Source organism: Equus asinus, chromosome 2 (genome assembly GCF_041296235.1).
Source record: "Equus asinus isolate D_3611 breed Donkey chromosome 2, EquAss-T2T_v2, whole genome shotgun sequence".
Classification (NCBI taxonomy): Eukaryota; Metazoa; Chordata; class Mammalia; order Perissodactyla; family Equidae; genus Equus; species Equus asinus.
Genome location: NC_091791.1, coordinates 48,687,228 through 48,710,927, shown reverse-complemented (window position 1 = coordinate 48,710,927; position 23,700 = coordinate 48,687,228). Strand labels below are relative to the sequence as shown.

The following is a 23,700-nucleotide window of genomic DNA, read 5'->3' as shown; positions in this document are numbered from 1 at the left end:
TGGGTGTTCTACTAAGCTGCCTGTTTTTACTCCTGCAGTTTCTGTGCAGGGTGGGAGTTGACTGCAGCTAAAGGGTGGCCTCCCAAGCTACCCTTGGCACAGGTACTGCCTCCCAACTCTCCGAACCAGTGACTGCTGTTCACAACTGGAAGCCCCTGGCGACTTTGAGCCGGACCCTGGGAAGCGCTGAAACGCGCAGTGAATGAAGACACGACAACCCTGGGGGCACCGCCACGGCAGCCCGGGGGTGCGCTCGCCCCACCGAGGTCGGCTTTAGCTTGCTTTGGCAGCGCTGAGCGCCCGCCGCGCTGCCGGGGTCCCGTCCGACGGCCTCTGAGCATGCTCAGTAGCGGCGGCGGCCGCGGGTCGCGCAGTCGGAAGCTCGCGGCGGCGGCGGCCGTGCAGGCGGCGCTGACGCGCGCGCGGCAGCTGAGGGGACTGGAGGACGGCGGGAGGGGGAGGGGGAGGGGGAGGGGGAGGGGGAGGGGGAGGGGGAGGGGGAGGGGGCGGGGGCGCGGGAGGTGGGGCCGCCGTCGCCGTCAGGGCCCCAGGGAGCGCGGGGCGCCGCCGCCGCTCCTCCGTTCGCTTCAGGCTCCAGGGCTGCGTCGTGCCGGTGGCCGCGGCGGCAGAGCAGCGGGAGCCGGGAGCCGCGCTCGGCCGAGAGTTGGGCTGGCGAGAGCCCGCGCCTCCGCGGCGTCATGGGCCCCCTCCCCGGGCCTCAGCGGACACCAGCCGCGGGAACCCCCGGGCCTCCTCGCGGCCGAGCCTGAGCGACCCCCGGCTTCTCCGGCGCCCCCTCCCTCCGCCCGATTTTTGTCCTGCTCTCGCCGTCGCTACCGCTTCAGCTCTCAGTTATGGCAACGGAGCCGCCATCCCCCCTCCGGCTCGAGGCGCCCGGCCCCCCAGAAATGCGGACCTCGCCGGTGAGCGAGCCTGCCCCTGAGGGCACCCCGAAGCCGGCGGGCGGCAGGCTGCGCTTCCTCAACGGCTGCGTGCCCCTCTCGCATCAGGTGGCCGGGCACATGTACGGGAAGGACAAAGTGGGTAAGTGGGGGTGGCGCGGGGCTCGCCGCTCCCCTTCCGCCTCCGCGAGCCCCCGGCGGAGGCAGCCTGGCGCTTCGGGGCCGGGATGGACGCCCCTCCGGGGCTGCACGCCGCCCCCCCCCCCCCCCCCGGCCTCATCCGCTCTCCCCCGGAGCCTCGCGACCCGCGCAGCAGGGGCTCGAAAAGTGGGGCGATTCCTAGGGTGTGGGGCGTCAGGCTTGCAGCAGGAGGTGACCGGGAGGGGAGTTCCTGGTCTCCCCAGGGAGGGTGGGTGTCAACTGGAGACGGTATTGTTAGTGAAAATAAGGAACTTCATTTTTACTGGACGGGGAAGTAAATTCTCCCCAGAGCACAGGATCTGTTTATTATAGGCGGGCAGCTATTGCAAAAGAAAAGGAATGAAATGCAGATGATGCTAATCTGGTGCTTCTCTTCTCGGTGCAGCTGCATAGCTGGAAGGGAAGAAAAAACAGAGGGCTTTTTCTTTCTCTTCTTTTTTGGGGTGGTGGGGGCGGGAAGCCTGTCTGGGTTTATCCGGGATCTCTCTCCTTGCCCTCCTTGAGAAATTTTTCTGCTATCTCCTGAATTTCTCTGGGAGGCGTGGCTCCAGTAGTGCAGAAACTCGGATTCATCGTAGGAAATACACCCTGCTGTTGTCCTGGAATGATACACAGTTGAGACATTCAGTTGTTTTTCATCCGTCTTTATCAGACTGTATCATGGCCTGTGTAATACATTTTGTGAGCTCACAACGTTTAAAGCACAATACAGGGCCTTATCTCAGTTTATTGTCTTGGTGAGGTCAAAGTTCAGTTTAGGAACTGAAATTCACCTAGTTTACTCACACTAGTTCTCTGGACCGTGATTATTTGGGGAATCTGACTGATGAGTGTGTGAGAAATGGGCATCTTAGGTCGACCTGGAAACCACTAGAGACAGTTTGGTTTGTGCTGGTAAGATGATTCTAGTTTAGGCTGGTAAGGTAATACTGACATTTTTAGACGAGGTGACTGAGGCCAAGTCTGGTTAAGTGACAAGCATAAAGTCACACTGCTACTATGTGTTAGAATCGGAAAACCAAGGGTCCTGCTAAGAGCACTGTCTTTTTCGGCCATGCATTGTACTTGTAGATAACAACTCAAACAAGGATTTTTGAAAATGGATGAGTACTCGTTTGAATGTATGTATTTCTCAAAGAGCAGAATTTCCCACTACTATTGTCTTTATCTGTTTCTTTTCTCTTGTTGAAAGTGAGGCGTAAATGATGTTGTCATGTAGATTGTGTGGCTTTCTGCTCAATACATTTTGGGTTCCTTGAGGTTAGAGACCAAATCTGTTTATTCTCATAGCCTTATACACAGACTGGGCTCAGTTAAACTCCGGAAATGTTGAAAGAGTGAAAATGACTGTTCCTTTAGTACACATAGGTAAGAAAACAAGGAAACAAATATGATCCTCAAGGTGCTTCGCATAGATGTAAGGAAACAACCTTCTCAAGATGCTTAGCATAGACATATTATCATGTGTGTCACTTCTGGTAGTCGAGAGTACTTATGGAATTACTGTTAATAGATTTATATTGCATACCTATTGATTTATATTACTGAATTGTAATGATACTATTCCTAATAATCTAGAGGCCTGAAAAAGTAATTGTTTCCTTGAGGGTTCCTAGAGATCAATTTTCCTGCAAAGGAGAAGAGATTAAAAATCCCAACATAAACCCAAACAATCTCAATGACGATTGTCACTTGAGTGTAACCACTGCTTATCAAAGTATGTAATTGTGAGCCTATTCAGAGAGCTATTTCTAGGTAATTATAAATGTACCCTGAATGTGACATAAGCTACATTGTAAAAACAGTGGCTGAAAGAGTTAATTTGTCATCCATATTACCTAATTAAAGGAGTAGTTTAGATTCTAGAGGAAGGAGTCCTTAATTTTATTTATTACTGCATTCAATTTAAAATAAACTTTTCTTTTTCAATTTTGTAAGGTTCTCTTGTCTAGGGACTGTCTTTGCATCAGCAGGGCACAGCACCTCAAAGATACTGTGCTGTCAATCTAATAAATATTTGTTGAACTTAATTCTCAGTCATTTACACAATCTTGCATATATTATATATTGTTCGTAAAAGGACACCTGAATGGTGATACTCTTTTATATTCATAAAATGGATAACAATATGGTTAGTAATTCAAAGTTCAAAATTTATCATCTTTCTCCACTACCATAAATTACTTATAAAGTACATTGTGTAGAACATACTTTGGTTTGGCTGTCAACTGTAATTCTCAGAATAAACTTTCTTAAAGATGTGTGGATATTTATTTTTGTTTTGTTTGTTTGTTTAAATTTGTTACTATCATTAAGTAGACAGGGTTTTTCAATTTAGGATTGATGTCTTACCTATTTCCAAAAAGGAATTGTTGGCTTTTTTAAATTAAAAATTGAAAACATGGAACCAATTGCACAAAGGTACTTGAACAGAAAAATAGATTTTATTACAGTTAAGTGATAAGAATATGTGATAGTTCTAATATGAGAGTTACATTTTATGTTCTTTAATGAAATCATATTTTATCAAAGTATATTTAAATCTTATTTCTAAGACTACAAAGTGTTTAGTTCTTTAAATTGGTAAAAGTAGTACATGATCTTTTGGGAAAAAAATTCAGTGTAGTAGTGCCCTGCCCCCACCTCTCCCTCTCCCTGGGCAATCAGTGGTAACTATTTCCCATGAATCCTTTCAGGCCTTTGTTTCTGGGCGCATACAAAAACATTAACAAAATTCGGATTTTTCATATAAATAGATGTATTAGCAACTTTTTGTTTTCATTCTGTGTCATGTAGTATGTCCATATTTTTCTACTTATGATACACTTCATTCTTTTAAAAAACTGTTGTATTCTACAGTGTGGATGTATCATGATTTATTCCTCTGGTAACGTATTTTTAAATTTTCACCATTTTTTTTTTGCAGTTATAAATAATATATTAAACATTCTTGTTTGTTATAGTGTACCTTGCACATTGTGCAACTTTTTCTATAGGAAAGTTTCACAGAAGTGTAATTGCTATCAATTTAAATTCCCAAAGTTTGCCAAAGTTAGCATAAAATCCTTTTTCTGTATTAATTTTTAACGTGTACCACTGATTTCTTTCAAAAGTCCTTAAAGCTGTAAATGAATAGTTGAAATATGGTTTGTGTATCCTGATCCAACTAAAGATATAGAAATGACATAGTTCATAGGGAAAAGAAGCATTTAAACTGATAGTGTTTTGGGGGGAAAACCCGCAACTATTTTGGCTTACTGGTCTATTTTATTAGTCTCTGAAACTAATTGACTTAAAATAATTTCAGACTTTCAGAAAAGTTTCAAGAACAGTATAGAGAACTTAACATTTTGCTGAATCTAGCGCTGTCTCTGCATATTATTTTTTTTCTGAACTATTTGAGTATAGGTTGCATAGATCATGCATACCCCTTTACACAGTAATGCTTGAGTGTGTATTTCTGTAACCACAGCATATTTATCAAATATGGGAAATTTAATAGTGATACAATGTTTTTATCTAATCTATAGTCCATATGCTAATTTTGTCAAGTGTTCCAATGTGTTTTATTTTGTTTGTTTTTCTTGGTACAGGATCTAGTCCTGGATCATTTATTGCATTTAGGCATCACATCTCTTAGAATCCTTCAATTTGTAACAGTTCCTCAGTCTTTATCTTTTATGACATTGTCATTTTTGAAGAGTACAGGCTGGTTATTTTACAAAACAGTCTTTAATTTGGATTTCTGATGGATGCTTATGATGAAATTCAGGTGACGCACTTCTGGCTGGAACACTATACTAATGTGTCCTTCCTAAGGTATCACATCTGGAGGCCCATGATCTCTATCTGCCCATTATTAGTGATGGTAATTTTGATCATCTGGTCCAAGTGAGGCTTCTTCAGTAAATAGTTAATCTTTTTCCCTTTGCAACAATAAGATGTCTGTGGAGGGAGAGTTTAAGATCGTGCAGCTGTATGGATCCTCATCACACTTCACCCTAGATTTGGTGTTTATTTATGGTTCTTGCCTGAAGTAGTCTTTGATACTTGAAAAATGCTGATTTTTCCAGATTAACTACTCCCCCTATTTTAACGACATTTTGTTATAAGAAGTAGCCCTCCCTTTACTCCTCTGTACATATCTGTGTGCTTTTTTTAATGATCAGTTTGGACTTATGGATTCTTATTTTATGAAGTGTCATATCCCATTATAGAACTTATTTACTTTGCTGTTTAGATTGTCCCAGATTTGGCCACTGGGAGTGCTTCCTTTCTGTCACAAGTAATTTTAGACTCATCTCATACCTTCCCTTCCCAGCTCCAGAACCAGCCATTTCTCCAAGGACCCCTGGTTCATTTTTAGTGGGAAATGGTATTTAGAAACCACGATCTGGGTGCTAGGTGTGCTCATTGCCACTGGGGTATCATTGCTTCCAGGCCTTTTCAATGGACATAACTAAAAAGTATGTATAGATATTTTAGAAATCCTAATTTCATACTAATACTTCCAATTTCATTCCAACTCTACGGAGTTCTTTTCCTGATTCTAAATTTGTACTTCCCGTCTACCTCAGTGAGGACCCTGGCTTCCAAGAATATTAATGGTTTTGGTTTTTTTTCCCAATCCTATAATTTTCAGAATTTTTATACCCATATTACTGCAGAAAACAAACCTAGAATAAAGAATTCAGGATGAGATTGCTGTATACTGAGGGGATGTGGTTGGAAACTTCAAAAGTTATTTGGATTGGAAGGTTTTTTTCTTGTTATTTTTACTCCCTCTTCTCTGTTGTAATATTATTTGTTTGAAATACAATTGGATTCATTTGTTTCTGTTTAAATTCAGTTCCCTCTCTTCATTTTTGTTTATTTGATTATATATTTTTGAATGCTTATAAAATTAACATGCTTCCAAAAGTCAAAACTTTATGAAAAGTTTATTAGAAGTGTCACTCCATTCCCTGTCACTCCATCCTATTCCTCAGCATCCCTTGTGGGTAACCAATTTCATTGTTTTCTCATTTATCCTTTATGAGTTTCTTGTTGCAAAAATACGCAGATCTCTGTGTTTTCTCATTTCTCTTTCTTTCTGACACAAAAAGTAGTATGCTTATATAGTGTTTTGCACTTCTTTCTGTTTTCCTTTTTCCTCCTCAAAACGCCGGTACATAGTTGTATATTCTAGTTGTAGGTCCTTCCAGTTCTTCTATGTGAGCCACCGCTACAACATGGCTACTGACTAGTAGTGTGGTTTCTTGCCTGGGAACTGAACCCTGGCTGCCAAAGCAGAGCCTGCTGAACTTTAACCACTAAGCCATCAGGGCTGGCTTTACACTGTGCTTTTTAAACCTAACAATATATCCTAGAAGTCCATAGTGTCAGTTCACAGAGTGCTGCCTCACCCTTTTTTATAGTTCAGTTGTGCTCCATTGTGTGTATATACCCCAGTTTTTTCAATCAGTTTTCTAGATTTGCTTTTGGACTTTCATTAATTTTTGTTGATTGATTTTTTTACCCTAGCAATAATATCTCACTGTCTTAATTCAAGTTGCGTTATAAGTCTTGATGTATGGTACAATAAGCATCTCATTTTTTTCAAGATTGTCTTGTCTATTTCTGGTCCTTTGCATTTCCCTATAGATTTTAAATCAACTTGTCTTTTTTTTTCCTAAGAAACCTGATAAGGTTTTGTGTCTGCTTTGAATCTATAGATTGCTTTGGTGAGAATTGATTCCTTTGTAATACTGAGTCTTCCAATACTTGAACATGGTATATCTCTCTATTTAGGCCTTTTTTAGTTTCGCTTAGAGAGTCATAGTTATCAGTGAAGAGGTCTTACACAACATTCACTAGGTTTTTGCTAAGTAGTTGATGCTATTGCAAATTATACTGTCTTTTTAAAGAATTTTATTTTGGAGAAATTTCAAACTTACAGAATAGTTGCAAGAATAGTGCAATGAACTGATGTATACCTTTCATAATATTTTGCCACATTAGCTTTATCACTTTCTTTATTTGATAATGATTCTGCAGAACCATTTAAGACTAAATTGCAAACATAACTCCTTTCCTCTAAATAAAGTGTGTATCTCCTAAAAATAAGAACATTACCTTACCATGGTAAAATTAGCAAATTTAGAATATTTAACATTCATCTTTGCCATTATTCCTGTAATATCCTTTGTAGAAATTTTTCCTCATCCACGACTACACGTTGCATTTAGTTGTTATGACTCTTGTTGCCTGTCATTTGGAGCAGGTTCTCATTTTTCTTTATGCTTCATAACTATGAAATATTTGAAAATATAGGCATATGGCTTTTTAGAATATCCTTTAAATTAAGTTTGATTGTTTCCTTATAATTAGATTCAGATTAATGCATTTTTGGGAAGAACACTCTGTGAGTTATGTTGTGTTCTTGAAGCATCATAAAGCACGGATGTCAGTTGCATTACTGGTGATATAACTTTGATCAACTTGGTTAAATGATGTCTGCCAGATTTTTCCACTGTAAAGCTTTTATTTTTCCTATTGTAATTAAGTGATTTGAGAAGAATATTTTGAGACTGTTAAATATCTTGTTCCTCCTCATCTAAGTTTTCACCCAACGTGATAAGCATCCATTGACAATATTTGACCAACTCACTTATTACTATGATAGTTGCAAAATAGTAATTTTCTCTGTCATTCCTGTTACATTTATTAGTTGGCATTCTACTTTAAGGAATGTAAGTTTCCCTTCTCTTTCTCTTTCGTTATCAGGATGGACTAATGGATTTTTCAAACTTCAATGAATGAATCTTATCCATTATTGTTGCTGCTTATTTTGATGCTCAAATTGTTCTAGATTTGGGCAATGGGAGCTTCTTCAAGCTGGCTACTTTGTCTTTTCAACATTTCCCTTTTTTTATTTTAAAACATTTTCTCACTTTCTGGCATAAAAAAATATTCCATGTTCATCTTGTACTTTCCTCATCTCTGCCCTGGAATGAGCCATTTTTTCAAGAACCTGGTTCCTTTAGTGGTAAAAGCTGTTTAAAAATCAAGATCTTTGCACCAGGTGTACTTACTGTTACTTGGGTGTGGTTGCTGTTTATCCTTTTAGCAGATTTGACTAAGAAATACATAATTTCATATTCTTAAACATTTGAGTTCATACTCACTGATAATTTACATCTGTTACCACAGGGTGGTTCTTTGCCTCTCCCTGTTTTATATTTGTATCTCCCTTCTTTCTCATTGAAAACTCTGTCTCCCCAAAACATCAAAATATTTACTCATTTTGGAATATTTAAGCCAACCTTGCATTCCTGGAATAATGTCTATATGATCATGATAAATTATTCTGTATATATTGCTAGATTAGGTTTACTAATATTTCAGTAAAGATTTCTGTGACTGTTCATTTGAGATAATTGTGTGTAATTTTCTTTTAAGTCTTTGTTGGGGTTTTTAAAAATCAAGACTATGGTGGCTTCATAAAAAGAGTAGGGAAATATTTCCTGCTTTTCTGTTTTGTGAACAAATTTGGTAAGATTGGTATTTTTTTCTGTAAATGTGTGATAGAATTTACTAGTGAACTCATTTTGACCTACAGTTATCTCAGGATATTTAAAATTATGAATTGAATGTTTTTTTGTAGACATAGGACAACTCAGATTTTCTATTCTTGTGCAGTTTTAATAATTTGTATCTAAAGGAATTTGTTCATTCATCTAAGATTTATTGATATGAAGTTCATAATTCTCTTAGGATTTTAATGTTTGTAGGATTTGTAGTCATATCCCATCTTTCATTTATTCCTCATAATGGTAATTTCTGTTTCCTTTTTTTTTCTTGTTCCATCTAGATGGAGGTTTATCAGTTTTAGTGGTCTTAGAGACTCTAAGTTTCACTGATTTTTCTCCATTGTTCACTCTTATTTTATTGAATTTTTTGCTCCTCTCTTTCCACTTATTTGGGGTTAATATTTTCTTTTTCTGTCATCTTAAGTTGGAACCTGTTTTCTTTTGTAACACAAACATTTAAAACTGCACATTTTCTTCTAAGCACTAAGTAGTACTTTAGGTACAGTCCACAAATTTTGATGTGTTGAGTTTTCATTATCATTTAGTTAAAATATTTTCTAATTTCACTTGTGAATTTTGACCCATGGATTAATTAGAAATGTGTTTACTTTCCATCTAATTTGGTATTTTTCTCAAATATCTTAGTGTTATTTTTGTTAAGGTCAGAGAATATTCTGTGTGATTTCAGTCCTTTTAGATTTTAGTCTTGTTTTTTATAGTCCAGCACATGGTCAGTCTTGGGAAATGTTTCATTTGTACATGGAAAAAATGTATATTCTGTTGGATGTAGCATTCTAGGTGTCACTGTGGTCTAGTTGTTTGATACTGTTGTTCAAATTTTTTATATCATTACTAATGCTCTCTATACTTGTTTTATCAATTATTGAGAGTAATTGTGGGTTTGTGTATCTTTTCTGACAGTTTTTTTGTTTGGTTTGTTTTTTGGTGAGGAAGGTTACCCCTGAGCTAACATCTGTTGCCAATATTCCTCTTTTTGCTTGAGGAAGCCTCATGACTTGATGAGTGGCTTGTAGGTCTGCACCCAGGATCCGAACCAGTACACCCTGGACTGCCAAAGTGGATCATGCGAACTTTACTACGCCACCAGGCCAGTCTCTTGGTTCTGTCAGTTTTTGTTTCGTGTATTTTGAAGCTTTATTATTAGGTATACACATTTAGGCTTGTTGTGTCCGAATGAATTGACTTTCTTATCATTAGGAAATGTCCCTCTCTCTATGATAATTTTCCTTTTCTTGAACTCTCCTGTGTCTGATATATAATAATATTAATATATCAACTTTCTTGTGAGTAGTACTTGCTAGTATATATTTTTTCGCATCCCTTTAAGCCATCTGTGTCTTTATATTTAAAATGTCTAGGAGTTTGTTTTTTATGTCCTATTTAGGATTCTGTAAGCTTCTTGATTCTGTGTTTTTATGTTTTTCATTAGTTTTAGAACATTTTGGACATTGTCAAGTATTTCCTCAAACTCTTTCTGTCATTAAAAAATTTTTCCCTTCCAGTCTTTTTAAATAACTTGTTTATGTAATTGAGATTGTACAGATGTATAATTATTTTAGCATGTATGTATTTTTTTATGTTATTTTTTCAATAATAAAAACGGTATGTGTTTATTGTAGAAATTTCTAGAAAAAGTGACAATAAAGGGTTAAAAATTACCTAGAATGTTCCATCCACAGATAGAAAGTATAGCATGCATTTATTTTACATAGTTGTAATTCCACTGAATACACAATTTTTTTTATTGTGGTAAAAAACCAAAACATAAAATTTACCATCTTAGCCATTTTTAAGTGTACAGTACAGTAATGTTTAACGATATGCTCGTTTTTGTGCAACATATCTCCTAGAACTTTTTCATCCTGCAAAACTGAAACTCTGTATCCATCAAACAACAAATCACCCTTTTACCTTCCCACCAGCTCCTGGAAAACAGCATTGTAATTGCTGTTCTAAGAGTTTGACCACTTTAGATACCTCATGTAAGTGGAATCACACAGTATTTGTACTTCAGTGACTGGCTTATTTCACTTAGCGTGTGCTCTTAAGGTTCATCCATGTTGTAGCATATCAAAGAATTTCCTTCTTTAAGGCTGAATAATATTCTGTTATATGTACATACCACATTTTCTTATCCATTTATCTGTTGATGGACATTTAGATTGCTTCCACCTCTTGGCTCTTATGACTTATGGCTGCAGTGAACATTGGTGTGCCTTTCTCTCATTTTTTTCCTGAGATTCTAAAGATCTTTTCTCAGACTGTTTGATATTATTCTACAGATCTTGGATTCTCTCTTCAGATTTTTTCCACTCTTTTTTTCTCTCCCTTTGCGATTCACTTTGGGTAATTTCTGTTGACTTGATATCAGAGTCACTGATTCCTTCCTCTGCTGTTTTGTGTCTACTGATGAGCCCGTAGAAAGCATTTTTTGTCTGTTACCACAGTTTTTTATTTCTATCATTCCATTTTTTTCTCTTAAATTTTTGTTCTGCTGAAATTTTCCATCTTTTCATTCATGTTGTTTACCTTTTCTATTACAACCTTTAACAGCAATTATATTTATTTTAAGTTGCTTTGATAATTCTAACATCAGTGTCATCACTGAAACTATTCTGTATGTTGCACTGTCTCTTGGCAGTATTTTTTCCCTTGCTTTTTCATGTCTTGTAATTTTTTTATTAAATTCTGGACAGCATGTGTAGGATTGAAGCAACTGGAGCAAACATTATTTATGCCTGAAATAAATATGCCTTTTCTGCTAGGCTGTTAATGTTAGTGATTGAGCCAGTCTAGTCAGGAGTAGAGCCAGCCTTGACCTTTGTTGTTGTTATAGTTACCTTCTGTTATGGACTGAATGTCGTATTCTTCCAAATTCATATGTTGAAACACCAAGCCCCAGTATGATTGTATTTGGAGATAGGGCCTTTATGGAGATAGTTAAGATAATGAGGTTATAATGGTGAGGGCCTGATCCAGTAGGCTTAGTATCCTTATGAAAAGAGACAGGAGCAAGCATGCTCTCTCTCTCTCTCCCTGCCATGGGAGGACAAAGTGAGAAGGCAGCCGTCTGCAAACCAGGAAGATAGCTCTCACCAGGATCCGAATTGGCTGGCACCTTGGTCTGGGACTTCTAGCCTCTATAACTGTGAGAAAATAAATTTTTTGTTGTTGAAGCCACCCAGTCTATGGTATTTTGTTATAGAAACCTGAGCAGACCAATCCACCTTCAGTGCACCATGTGCTTGAAATACATATGTTGTAAATTATGTTTATGTAAGTTATGTTTAAAGTGGGGCTGGTTTGCCAGAGGATTTTTCTCAGTATTGCTGTTTAACCCTCTGCTTTAGTTCTTCCTTGTGCACTCATGCCTCAGAGAGAGTTTTTCTTCGTGTTCATTCCCCTCCTTCAAATATAGATTACTGTTGCTGATTACTTGGTGATTGCAGGCCTGGACTAGGCTGTAGGGGTGTCCTGTGTTGCCTGGTCCAGTTTCAATATTAGGAAGGCCCTGTGACCTTGAGTCTTGCGATGGGCTTTTTCAGTGATCCTACACCTTTTTTTTTGTGGGAGTCAAACTCTTTAGCAGGTGCTTTACATGAGTTTCCTTTCCTTCCCCTGTAATAGGAGACCTCTAAACTGTGAACCCGTTATCGTTTTCTGCTCTCTCGGCTCCCCAGGATTAGAGGATTTTTTCTTTTAACATTTGCCTGTCCACAGTGGATCACCTGTGCCTTGGGGGGGCAGCATGATTTACTGCCCTTATCCTGGAAGCTTAAGAGTTTTGTTCACGGGGCAAGAGGTCCTGGGAGGTCTTTTTTTCTATAATAGTGGTGTCTGCCTTCCTCAAGGACTTCCTCTCTTCCTACCCCTGAGGGTCCCTTTTTCTGGGTTTTTTTGAGAGGTGGGGTTTTCCTTACCCCAGTCTTTCTCTTGAGGGACTGGAAGAGAGATCCCTGGAGAAGATGCTGCAAGTGTTTGCAGCTTCTCAAGAGTTTTGTAGAAATCTTCCTTGGCTTATGATGGGACTATGTCCTGATAAATCCATTGTAAATTGAAAATATCGTTAAGTTGAAACTGTGTTTAATACATCAAACCTACTGAACGTCATAGCTTAGCCTAGCCTTCCTTAAATGTGCTCAGAACACTTACATTAGCCTACAGTTGGGCAAAATCATCTAACACAGAGCCTATTTTATAATAAAGTGTTGAATATGTCGTGTAATTTATTGAATACTGAACTGAAAGTGAAAAACGGAATGGTTGTATGGGTACAAAATGGTTGGAAGTGTATCAGTTGTTCACCCTTGTGATTGCACAGCTAACTGGGAGCTGCGGGTCTCTGCTGCTGCCCTGCATCGTGAGAGAGAATCACAGTGCATATTGCTAGCCTGAGAAATATCAAAATTTGAAGTCCAGTTTGTACTGAATGCATATTGCTAGATCTGCATCGAAGAAAATTCATAAGTTGAACAATTGTTATATTAGGGACCATCTGTACTCTCTCCCTAACCTACACTTGTCCTTTAGCCATTTGTTGAAAATGTTAGGTGAATTATTTTTACTGCCTTGTAAGGTGGCCCCATCTTCCCATGCTCTGCCAAAAGCAAGCCAGTGCTCCCATCCTGCCTTTTAATAGTGGTTTGTGTCTTAGATTTCATGTTTGCTGTTTACCATCTCAGCACTCCATGGATGGGAAGGCCTTTCTTGTTCTACATCCCAACCTTTGGGAACAGAATTTCTCTTCAGAAATTTTTAGTTATATTAAACTACTCCTTGAAGTCCTAAAATCTTTTTTTTTTTTTTTTTAAGATCGGCACCTGAGCTAACAACTGTTGCCAATCTTGTTTTTTTTCTGCTTTATCTCCCCAAACCTCCCCCCCCCCCCCCCCCCGCCCCATACATAGTTGTATATCTTAGTGGCAGGTCCTTCTAGTTGTGGGATGTGGGACGCCACCTCAATGTGGCCTGACCAGCGGTGCCATGTCTGTGCCCAGGATCCGAACCCTGGGCCGCAGCAGCGGAGCATGCGAACTTAACCACTTGACCACAGAGCCGGCCCCTGAAGTCCTAAAATCTTTTAACTGCTTACCAACAATCTTATCTATATGGTTTCTTCTGAGAAATCCACTGAAAGCCTGGTGAAGGATCCTTTGTACATTATTTTCTTCTGTCTTTCTGCCTTTAGTATTTTTCTTTGTCATTGACTTTTGACAGTTTTAATATTATATGCCTTGGAGAAGGTCTTTTTGGTTTGATGCAATTAGGAGTTCTATTAGCCTTATTTACTCAGGTGTCCACTTCCTTCCCCAAGTTTGGGAAGTTCTCAGCTATTATTTCTTTGAATAAGCTCTCTGCTTCCTTCTCCTCGCTTCTTCCTCTGGGATACCTATAATCTTGTCTTACTTTCCCTAATTGAGTTGGATATTTCTCGACATGAAAAAGAATTTCTTCATTTTTAAAAAAATCTTAGTTCTCTCTCCTTCTCCACCTGAATCATGTCTGTGTTTCTATCTTCAAGCTCATTAAGTTTCTCCTCCATGGGGTCTGCTCTCTTTTTTATGTTTTCTATATTTTTTATCTCATTAATTGTGTTCTTCATATCCAGAATTTCTGTTTGGTTTTTGTAGAGCTTCAGGCTCATTGGTGAAGTATTCCTTCTGTTCATTAATTTTATTCCTGAGCTCATTGAACTTTCTGAATTTCTTGTAATTCATTGAGTTTCTTTATGACTGCTGTTTTGAATTCTCTGTCACTTAGATTGTAAACTTTTGGGACTTCAGATTTGGTTTCTGGAAAGTTGTCATTTTCCTTCTGTTCTGCCATGTGACTGTAGTTCTTTAGGGTGTCTGATGAATTGATCCTCTGCCAGTTCATTTGTGGTAGATATCACCTTCTCTTATTTGGATATGGCTTTGGTTAATTTGATTCCAGTCACCTGAGTCTCGTGTTCGTCCACTGGCTCTCTCTGGGCTCGGATGCTGTTGTCCCAGGCACCACCTGTGTTGCTGTTGCCCGGTTGTCTGGGGATGCTGGTTGTACCACTGCCAGGGGTACTGGGTTCACAGGTGTCGCTGTCCCTGGTGGGGGTGCATGGGCCAAGGGACTCATATGCAGCCTCTGCTGCTGGTGGAATTGGTGTCAGGGTGCTGCCACTGGGGGCTGGGTGCTCCCGCCCTGTCTGCTTGCAGTTGTGCAGGTTGAGCCACTGCCTCTGCCGCCATTCCACTGACTGTTGTGGGGCAGCACTGCAGTGCTGCCGTTGCTGCCCCTTAGGCATTCGTGCACTGGCTGTCACTACTTCTGGACTTTGCAGACTCACATGGGGCTGCTACTGCCGCCTTCTGGGTGTTTGTGCATGAGGGGCTGCCACCACCTCACAGGCATTCAGGTGCCCAGGGCCATGCTGCCCTTGCCTCCTCTTGCAGTCATTCAGGCCACTGTGTGAGGATCCATGTCCTGGGTTACTGCTGCTGTGGGTGGGGCAGAGGACTGCTTTCCTAGTTCCACTGCTTCCCCGGGGTCTAGTCCACCCACCTTCAGATATAAAGCTGCCTGGATCTCTTGGGCGTCTTGTGCTGTTTAGGGAATCCTGTGGTGCTCAGTGGATGTCTGTCTGGTTGTAGTTTAGAGGTGAGAGACACAGGGAACCTCTTACTCTGCCATGATGCTGACATCACTCTCCCTTATATCCGTACAGATTACTGTTTACCTCCTTTCTGTTCTGTGTCTAGGTCTTAAAACAAACGTGATTATTGTATTTCTTAAGTTGCAACTTTCTGCTTTTGTTGATTAAATTCTGCATTTTTGTCATGATTAAAAATTCCTGACACTTGCCAAAAGAAATAGAAACTTAATAGCATATTTCAAAATTATAAATAGATTTATTTGAGCCCTATTGTGTTTAGCATGATTTTGTAAAATCTCAGTATATGAAAGTTTAAGATTTTAACATGTAAGTTTGAGAATGAGTCTTCATAGTATAGGGACAGGACCAGTGCTAGTACATATATGATGACTTTAGGAAAGGGCTCCCGCTTTGAGTGGGCTGATTGTAAAAGTGCCCCTTCCTGCTCCAGGCTTGGTGCCTGATTTCAGCCCCCACTTTTCCCATTGGCTATGTGCCCTCCTACTATCTGTACAGCTGTACATAGTGCATCTGAATCAGGAAAAATTTTTAGTTGCTTTCTTGTAACAGATGAGAGAAACTTATAAAAAATTACAAAGTAAGAAGTTCATATAGGACTACCATTAACATGTATTTTTTTTTCTGCTAATAAAAGTGGCATCAGTTTATGCTTCTGCTTTCAACTTCTTGTTTTAACTATAAATTAGCATCTCTTGGAAAGTCTGTTACCAAAGAATTTCTATAAAAATGTACATAAATGTTCTATTTATTAGAAAGTCTGAGAGCGCTACTGGGGAGTAGTGGTTGGAGATAATAAAACCAAGCTACTTAGAATTTTTTTTCTGGTGCTTTGTGTATAACAAGAACTGAAATGTGTTGCATGAATGTTAAAATTTCTGAAATAAGTAAAAGGAAAAGCTTAAATTTATGAAAGTTGTTTATCTGTAACTTCAGGTACAAATCTATCCTATAATGCAAGGTACAATATTGTTAAAGCATTAAAGTGTATTCAATTTTTGTTTTATAGGTATATTGCAACATCCAGATGGCACAGTTTTGAAACAGTTACAGCCACCTCCAAGGGGTCCAAGAGAGCTGGAATTCTATAATATGGTAAGTGAGGTAAGATTTGTTTTGTTGTATTCAAAGTGTTTTTCATTGTTTTCTGGTGGTGAGTCAGTAAGAAATACATTTGACAGCAAGTCCTAGTATACTGTATATGTGACTGAAACAAAAGCTTCATGAAATACAATGCTTATCTTTACTGATGCAGTGTAGTATTTTCTATTCTACTTCATTTTTTAAAGATCCTTATTCTGATCCACTAAATTGACTTCAATTAATGAGATGACCTACATTTTGAAAAACACTTAACTGAGAGACTTTATATTTCTCAGAAATACTGAGTGTAAATAAGTGTTTTTACTACAGGATTTCTTAGAGCCTTAAATAGGCTAATCTGTACGTTGAATCACCAAAGTGGGGGAGGGGGAAGAGGCATGCTTAACATCTTAGTTAACCATATAACTAGGATACTTTTTAGTACATTGGTAGTGTTTTTCAACCACCACCTCTGTCTAGTTTCAAAACATTTTCATCATACAAAAGAAAACCTTGTGCCAGTTAAGCCATGATGCCCTATTCTTCCTTCCCCCCCATTCACTGGTAACCACCAATCTGCTTTCTGTGGACTTGCCTATTCAAGGTATTTCATATAAATGGACTTATACAATATGTAATCTTTTGTGTCTAGCGTCTTTTGTTTAGTGTAATGTTTTTAAGGTTCATCTACATTAAAGTAAGCATTAGTATTTTGTTCCTATTTATAGCTGAGTAATATTCCATTGTACTTACCTACCACATTTTGTTTATCCATTCACCCATTGATGGACATTTGGATTGTTTCCATCTTTTGGCTTTTGTAAATAGTGCTGCTGTGAACATTCATGTATAAGTATTTGTTTGAGTTCCTGTTTCCATTTTCTTTGGATATATACCTGGGAGTGGAATTGCTAAGTCATATGATAATTCTACATTTATCTTTTTGAGGAACTGTCACATTATTTCCCAAAGCGGCTGCACCATTTTATATTTTCATCAGCAATATGTGAGAGTTCCACATATTGTTCCACAAACAATGCTTGTTTGATTTGTTTTGCTTTGTTTAACGGCCATCTGAGTGAGTGTGAAGTGTTAATCTCATTGTGGTTTGTTTTGATTTGTATTTTTCTAATGGCTCATTATGTTGAGCATCTTTTCTTGTACTTATTGCCATGTTTATATCTTCTCTGGAATAATGTATCTTCAGACCCTTTGCTCATTTTTTCATTGGGTTGTCTTGTTTATTTAGTTTTCGGAATTCTTTCCATATTCTAGATATAAGCCCCTTATCAGATCTATGATTTGCAAAGATTTTCTCTCATTCTTTGGATTGTCTTTTCACTTTCTTGGTAGTATCTTTTGAAGCACAGATGTTTTTAAATTTTGAAGTCCAGTTTATCTTGTTTTTTCTTTTGTTGCTTGTGCTTTTGGTGTCATATCCAAGGTCATGAAGATTTACGCTATTTTCTTCTAAGAATTTTATAGCTTTAGCTCTTAAATTTAGGTGCAAGTGAAAAAAAACAATACAAGCTAAAATGAAAAACAAGTATTGCTATAAATGCTTTACCAATATTAACTGAGTTAATCCTCACAACAACCTGTGAGTTAGGCACTGTTAGTTATTATCCTCATTTTATATATAGTCGTGTGTCACTTAATGACGGGGATACGTCCTGAGAAATGCGTCGTTAGGCGATTTCCTGGTCGTGCTAACATCATAGAGTGTACTTACACAAGCGCAGATAGTATAGCCTACCACATACCTAGGATATGGTACTAATCTTACAGGACCACTGTCGTATATCCAGTCCATTGTTAACAAAGCGTTGTTATGCGTTGCATGACCATACGGTACGTGCACACTACAGCATGATTAGTTTAAATAACTTGACCAAGATTGTTCAAATAGTTAATGGTGGCCTCAGGATTTGAATGTAAGCAGTGTAGCTGTAGAATATGCGTTTAACTTCTCCACACTGCCTTTATTTTGAAGAAAGTATTTTATATTTATTCTGTAAAAGTCTTGTACATAATTTGTTGAATTTATTCTAGGTACTTTATTTTTTGTTTCTATTGTAAACAGTATTCTTTTGAAGTACGTTTTCCAATGATTGCTAATATATGAGTGAAATAGATATTTCTAGAGTGTTCTTACATATAGTAATCTTACTGAACTCTTATTAACTTGTATTTATCTGAGCTTCTCTAACAATTCTAATTGTTTTCTGTATAGACAGTTATATCTTCTGTGATTGGAAGTTTTGTTTGTCCCTTTTGATTCCAGTTACTTCTCTCAGGGACTTCCAGTCTAGTCCTGCATTGAAGTAATGATGGGGGCATGTTCCTCTCATTTAACAGAAGTGCTTCTGACATTTCCCCATTAAAGTATGACTCTAAGTTTTTGATAGCTACTTCTGCGCAGATTAAGGAAATTGCCTTTTGTGTGAGTGAGGGTTCTGTCAAGAAATAAATGTGCTTTCTGTCAGTTTAATAAAAGGACTGTTTACAAAGGTGCAGTCAGAGTTTAAGGCCACCTGCAAGAGATAATGCTATACCACCCCTGGGCCGAAAGGGCAAGGAGAGGGAGTGGTTACTAAAACCCAGGAAGCTAACTTTGTGAGAAGACATGAACTAATAAGGAGGGAACTAGAGAAGTAAATAACCTGATGTCAACTCTTCTACCCTCCATCTCTTGCACCAGTAAGAGACAATGGCAAGAGGGCAAGGGACCCACCCATTGTCATGCAGTTGATTCGAGTTAGCTTCTTGGGAAAGGGGAAGATAGACAGAATTTTTTCTATTTTTATTTCAAGAAACAATTTAAAACATGAATGGGTATTGAATACTTTTCAGCTACCTTTTCTGTATCTGTTGAAATGATCATATGAGTTTCTTCCTTTAATCTGTTAATGTGGTAAATGCCATAATAGATTTCTAGTATTAAGTTTAGAATAAAACTTACTTGGACATGTCTTTTTTATTTGTTTTATAATAGTGCATATTACTGGGTTTTGTTTGCTAGTGTTTTATTTAAGATTTTTTCCAGCCATGCTCATAAATGAGATTAAACTATTATTTTCCTTGTCTGGTTTTGATATCAGGTTTCTTTTAGCTTCATAGAATGAGTTGAGGAGTGTTTCTTTTTCTATTTTATGAAAGAGTTTGTATCGGATAAGGATTTATCCAAAGTTTACACCAGTAAACTTTAATGGTTTTGGATAATTAGGTAGACCATATTTGGTGAGAGTTAATTGGATAAGATGTTTTACAAGTTGTTTTTAAAACAAAAATCTTTTCCTTAAAGTCTTGATAAAACTTAAGTATAAGTTCATCAGAGTAGCGTGTGGTCTGTCTCTGTCTCTTTCTTTCTTCCTGTCCATCCTTCTTTTTTCCTTTCATTCTTTCCTGGGAAGGGATATATTTTTAACCAGTGATTTAGTTTCTTAAATGTCTTGATTTTTTATTTGTTAATGTGATGGTAAAATAGTTAGATTATATTTTTATACAAAATTGACCACTTGGCAAAGTTCTTCATAGTATTTAAAAAAATCTCTGCTAATCTAGTTGTGACTCACTTTTTATTCCTGATATTTTGACTTGCTGCTTCTCTCTTTTTCTCAATCAGTTTGGCCACCAGCATTCTTGTAGTGTAATGGTAGGGGAATGGAGAGGGATGCCAAGGTTTTTACTGTTCACTATTTAGATTTTTATTTGCTCTCCCTTTTTCAGTATAGTAATTCTATCATCATGTATGCCTGGTCCCTAAATTCAGAGATCCTTTGGTTCAAGTCTTCATAGTGGACCTTTGTGAAGCCCACAGATCACTGCTCAGCTTAACGCTTTTGGTTTCCTCTTTATTTAGATCCCTGTTAGTTTCTGTTCTTTCTTGGGAGCTCAGCTATACATTTAAGGAAATATTTGTTAATTTTATCTTACATTTTTAGGTAGAAAGTCTGGCATGTTGCAGTAAATACCAGTCCTAGTACTTTAAGAAATTTATATTTAAAATAAGAAGAGAAGGTTTACTTCTCTACTCTTCCAGTTCTTTTATCTTTTTCGCTTATAAATATTTCATGGACTTCTTTAGGTAAGTACATAGAGATATACTTGGCTCCTCCATCTTGTTTTTATGTCATCATGAACACTGCCCTCATTGTCATTGTGCCAGGAACAGAGGGATGATAAGGTACACCCTGCTCTTAATTACCTTGGTCTGGAAGTGACTAATATCACTTCTGCTCACATTTCAGTAGGGGAGGCTGGGAAATACAACGTACCATATGAATATTTGGTGAGTCTCTGCCACACTTGAGTTTATTCTGTAAAGTTATGTTGTATGTAACTACTTGACATGGTTTGATATATATAATTAGAATGCAAATACTAAGATTTCATAAGCATTTTATACCAGTAAACTTTAATGGTTTTGGATAATTAGGTAGACCATATCTGGTGAAATTTCATTGGCTAAGATGTCTTACAAGTTGTTTTTAAGACAAAAATATTTGTTTCCTCTTCTAGGAAAAAAACTAAGACCCTAGTTCCAGGATATCTGAACATTTCTAGTATTTTCTAAAATTCTTACTGGTTATAAATGAAGGAATTAAATGAGCTATAATTAGACTTAACGTTAAGTTAAAGGATAACTTTTTTAAAAAAAGTAAAATCACAATTTGCTTATAGATGTGATCAAATGGACACTAAACTCCCCCATCCCTTGGGGGTGGTGGAGAGACACCAATTGAACCTCCTCTGGCCAGAATTTATTTGCATGTCTATGAACAAGAATTATTTTGTATTTGCTAAGAGTTATCTACAACTTACTTAGTTCTAAAATAGTTGAAGGATAGTGAAAGCCTAGAGTTAAGTAACCGAGAAGACCTTGCTCTAAACAACACACAGTTTTTCACTGGAGACGCACAGTAATCTTTTTTTTTTGCTTTTTCCAAATTTACTTCCAAATTGAAACTCAGACCAGATAAATTGTGATTCAACAGTATTGTTTTATTTGAGAAATATATAGCAATTATAAAGCATTATAAGAAAGCTAACATGCAAATGTTATATTTCTCTTTGTTTCAGGTTTATGCTGCTGATTGTACTGATGGTGTTCTTTTAGAGCTACGAAAATATTTGCCAAAATATTATGGTATCTGGTCACCTCCCACTGCACCAAATGGTAATCTTTTCTTAAAAATCTATCTTTTAATCTTAATTCATGAGAGTGGCTTTTTAAAAGTCTTTATATAAAACTAAGCCTAGTAGTATAAAAAAGAATATATATGTGTTTTTCTTTCTAATCCTTCTCTACTTCATTAAAGAAAACTTATTAACACTTGCTTTTCATAACCAGTTTCTTAAATGATACATACAAATTAATGGCCAATCTTACGATTGAATGAAAATAATGTATACTGGTACTTAATACTGTATCAATTTACAGATGTCCTTCTTTTCCTTGTTTATTGGGCAGTTTCTTTTCTCATTTTGAGTAGGAAAAAAAATCAAGAAAAATATTTTCTTTGCATAATTTCCTCCCTATCTCCTACCCACTCCTTCATCCTCCACCTCCAGGCTTTAAATTGCAGTCTTTTAAAAAATACTGGTAAGTTTCGTAGTTAGGAGACAAAATGATCTATGTAGGTCACAGTATTTCTCTCTCTTAATATTAGTTAATATTGAAGCAGTATTTGCCACTTCAAGGCCTTTGACAGAGCAGAGAGAATTTGATTAAACAAGCAGCTTGACTACTTAATTGAAGAAGGTTCATGAATGGAGAAGAGTTTCAAACTTGACGGAGTTTAAGAATAACCCATAGGCTTCTTAAAATGCAAATTAATAGACTCAACTCCCAGACATTTTGATTATGTAGCTGTAGGTTGGCGTTTAGTGATATACTTGTTAAATAAAAGCTGCAAGTTTTTTTGATGTGGATAGTGCTTGAACCACATTTTGAGAATGAGGAGAGAAGAGGGCTCCAGTTTGAGCTTGTTCTTTGCTTCACTTCTTTGTCTTCCTTCTGCTTATTCACAGGGTTTGCCAAGTTGCATTAGTAGTGAATCATGGTGTCTGCCTGTGACTGTCCCCAGTTAGCTAATAATCAGTCAATAATGTTTTTAAAAAGTGAGCTGAGCTTTAGTATTAGAGTAATAATGTAATTTATTTCCTGGCCCTTTTTTTTTTCTTTTTTTATTTGGGCATCTTTTCTTATATGCTCAGGGTAGAGTTTTATAAAGCTTGGTAAATTCTTATAATCCAAAGTAGTAAAATGTAGAAAGTACTGTCAGTTCAGCAAATTATTGTAACTTTAGAGAAGCATAAGAATGTGCTGACCAATGTGTTTTTTTAAAAAATTTTTTTCTGACAGCTTTATTTATCTGTTTATTTGGTGAGGAAGATTGGTTGCCAGTCTTCCTGTTTCTGCTTGAGGAAGAGTGGCCCTGAGCTAACATGTGTGCCAGTCTTCCTCTATTTTGTATATGGGACACTGCCACAGCATGGCTTCATGAGTGGTATGTAGGTCCTTGCCTGGGATCCAAATCTGCGAACCCCAGGTCGCTAAGGCGGAGCACAGAAACTTTTTTCTTACATTGAGATATGCTTATCTCAGTATAAACTTATGTTGAGATATGATTTACATACCATAAAACTCACTCATTTAAAGTGTACAATTCAGTACAATTCAGTTTTTAGTGTATTCATAGAGTTGCACAATCATCACCTGTAACTATTTTTAGAACATGACCAATAGGATTTTTTTTTTCTTTTTAAGATAAAACATTTGTTGGCAATTATTTTTAAAGATTTTGGGCTAGTTCTATATGTTAAATCTCATTTGTACCTGTGTATAAACACAGATGCCTAGTACACATACTATCAAAAGGCTTTTATTGATAGTTTTTTAGAGGAATAGAAATGTATATGTTCAAGTAGGTTTGAGCAAATTTAGGCTTCTCAGATGTAATGTCCAGCCTTATTGATTGGTGGGGTTCTGGATCTAGCTACCAGTCAAGCTTCAGGAAGCATGGACTAAAATAAGCTGGCATATATGTCTGTTATCTCCCTCCCTCTTTGCCCCAGATTTGGAGGTTCAAGTTCTGTACTTGTGATTCCTACTGTCAGCTTCTGTTGCTCAGAAGTGGCTGGTGATTGATGGGGAAAGTGGGAGCAAAGCCTTCTCTGTTTTTCCGTTTGGCTTCATAGTTGGGCAGGGGATCCTCACCTGGTCTTTTCTCCTTTTTGAGAGGTTCAGAAATGAAGATGGTAGCCAATACTT

The 23,700-nt window shown here is 37.8% G+C and overlaps 1 protein-coding gene across 2 annotated transcripts in view; it reads left to right on the top strand.

Moving 5' to 3' along the window:
* Window positions 1-517: 517 nt before the first annotated feature.
* The window catches only part of IPMK (inositol polyphosphate multikinase), a 37,786-nt gene continuing 14,603 nt past the window's right edge, over window positions 518-23,700 (top strand). Inside the window, exons 1-3 of one of the 2 annotated variants that reach the window (XM_014852972.3) lie at window positions 518-1,044; window positions 16,351-16,436; window positions 21,507-21,603. In XM_014852972.3, coding sequence (XP_014708458.1) covers window positions 855-1,044; window positions 16,351-16,436; window positions 21,507-21,603 — 373 coding nt within the window. In that variant the 5' untranslated portion in view covers window positions 518-854. Of the gene's footprint in view, window positions 1,045-16,350; window positions 16,446-21,506; window positions 21,604-23,700 lie in introns of both variants that reach the window. The other variant, XM_014852971.3, reaches the window with a different exon arrangement.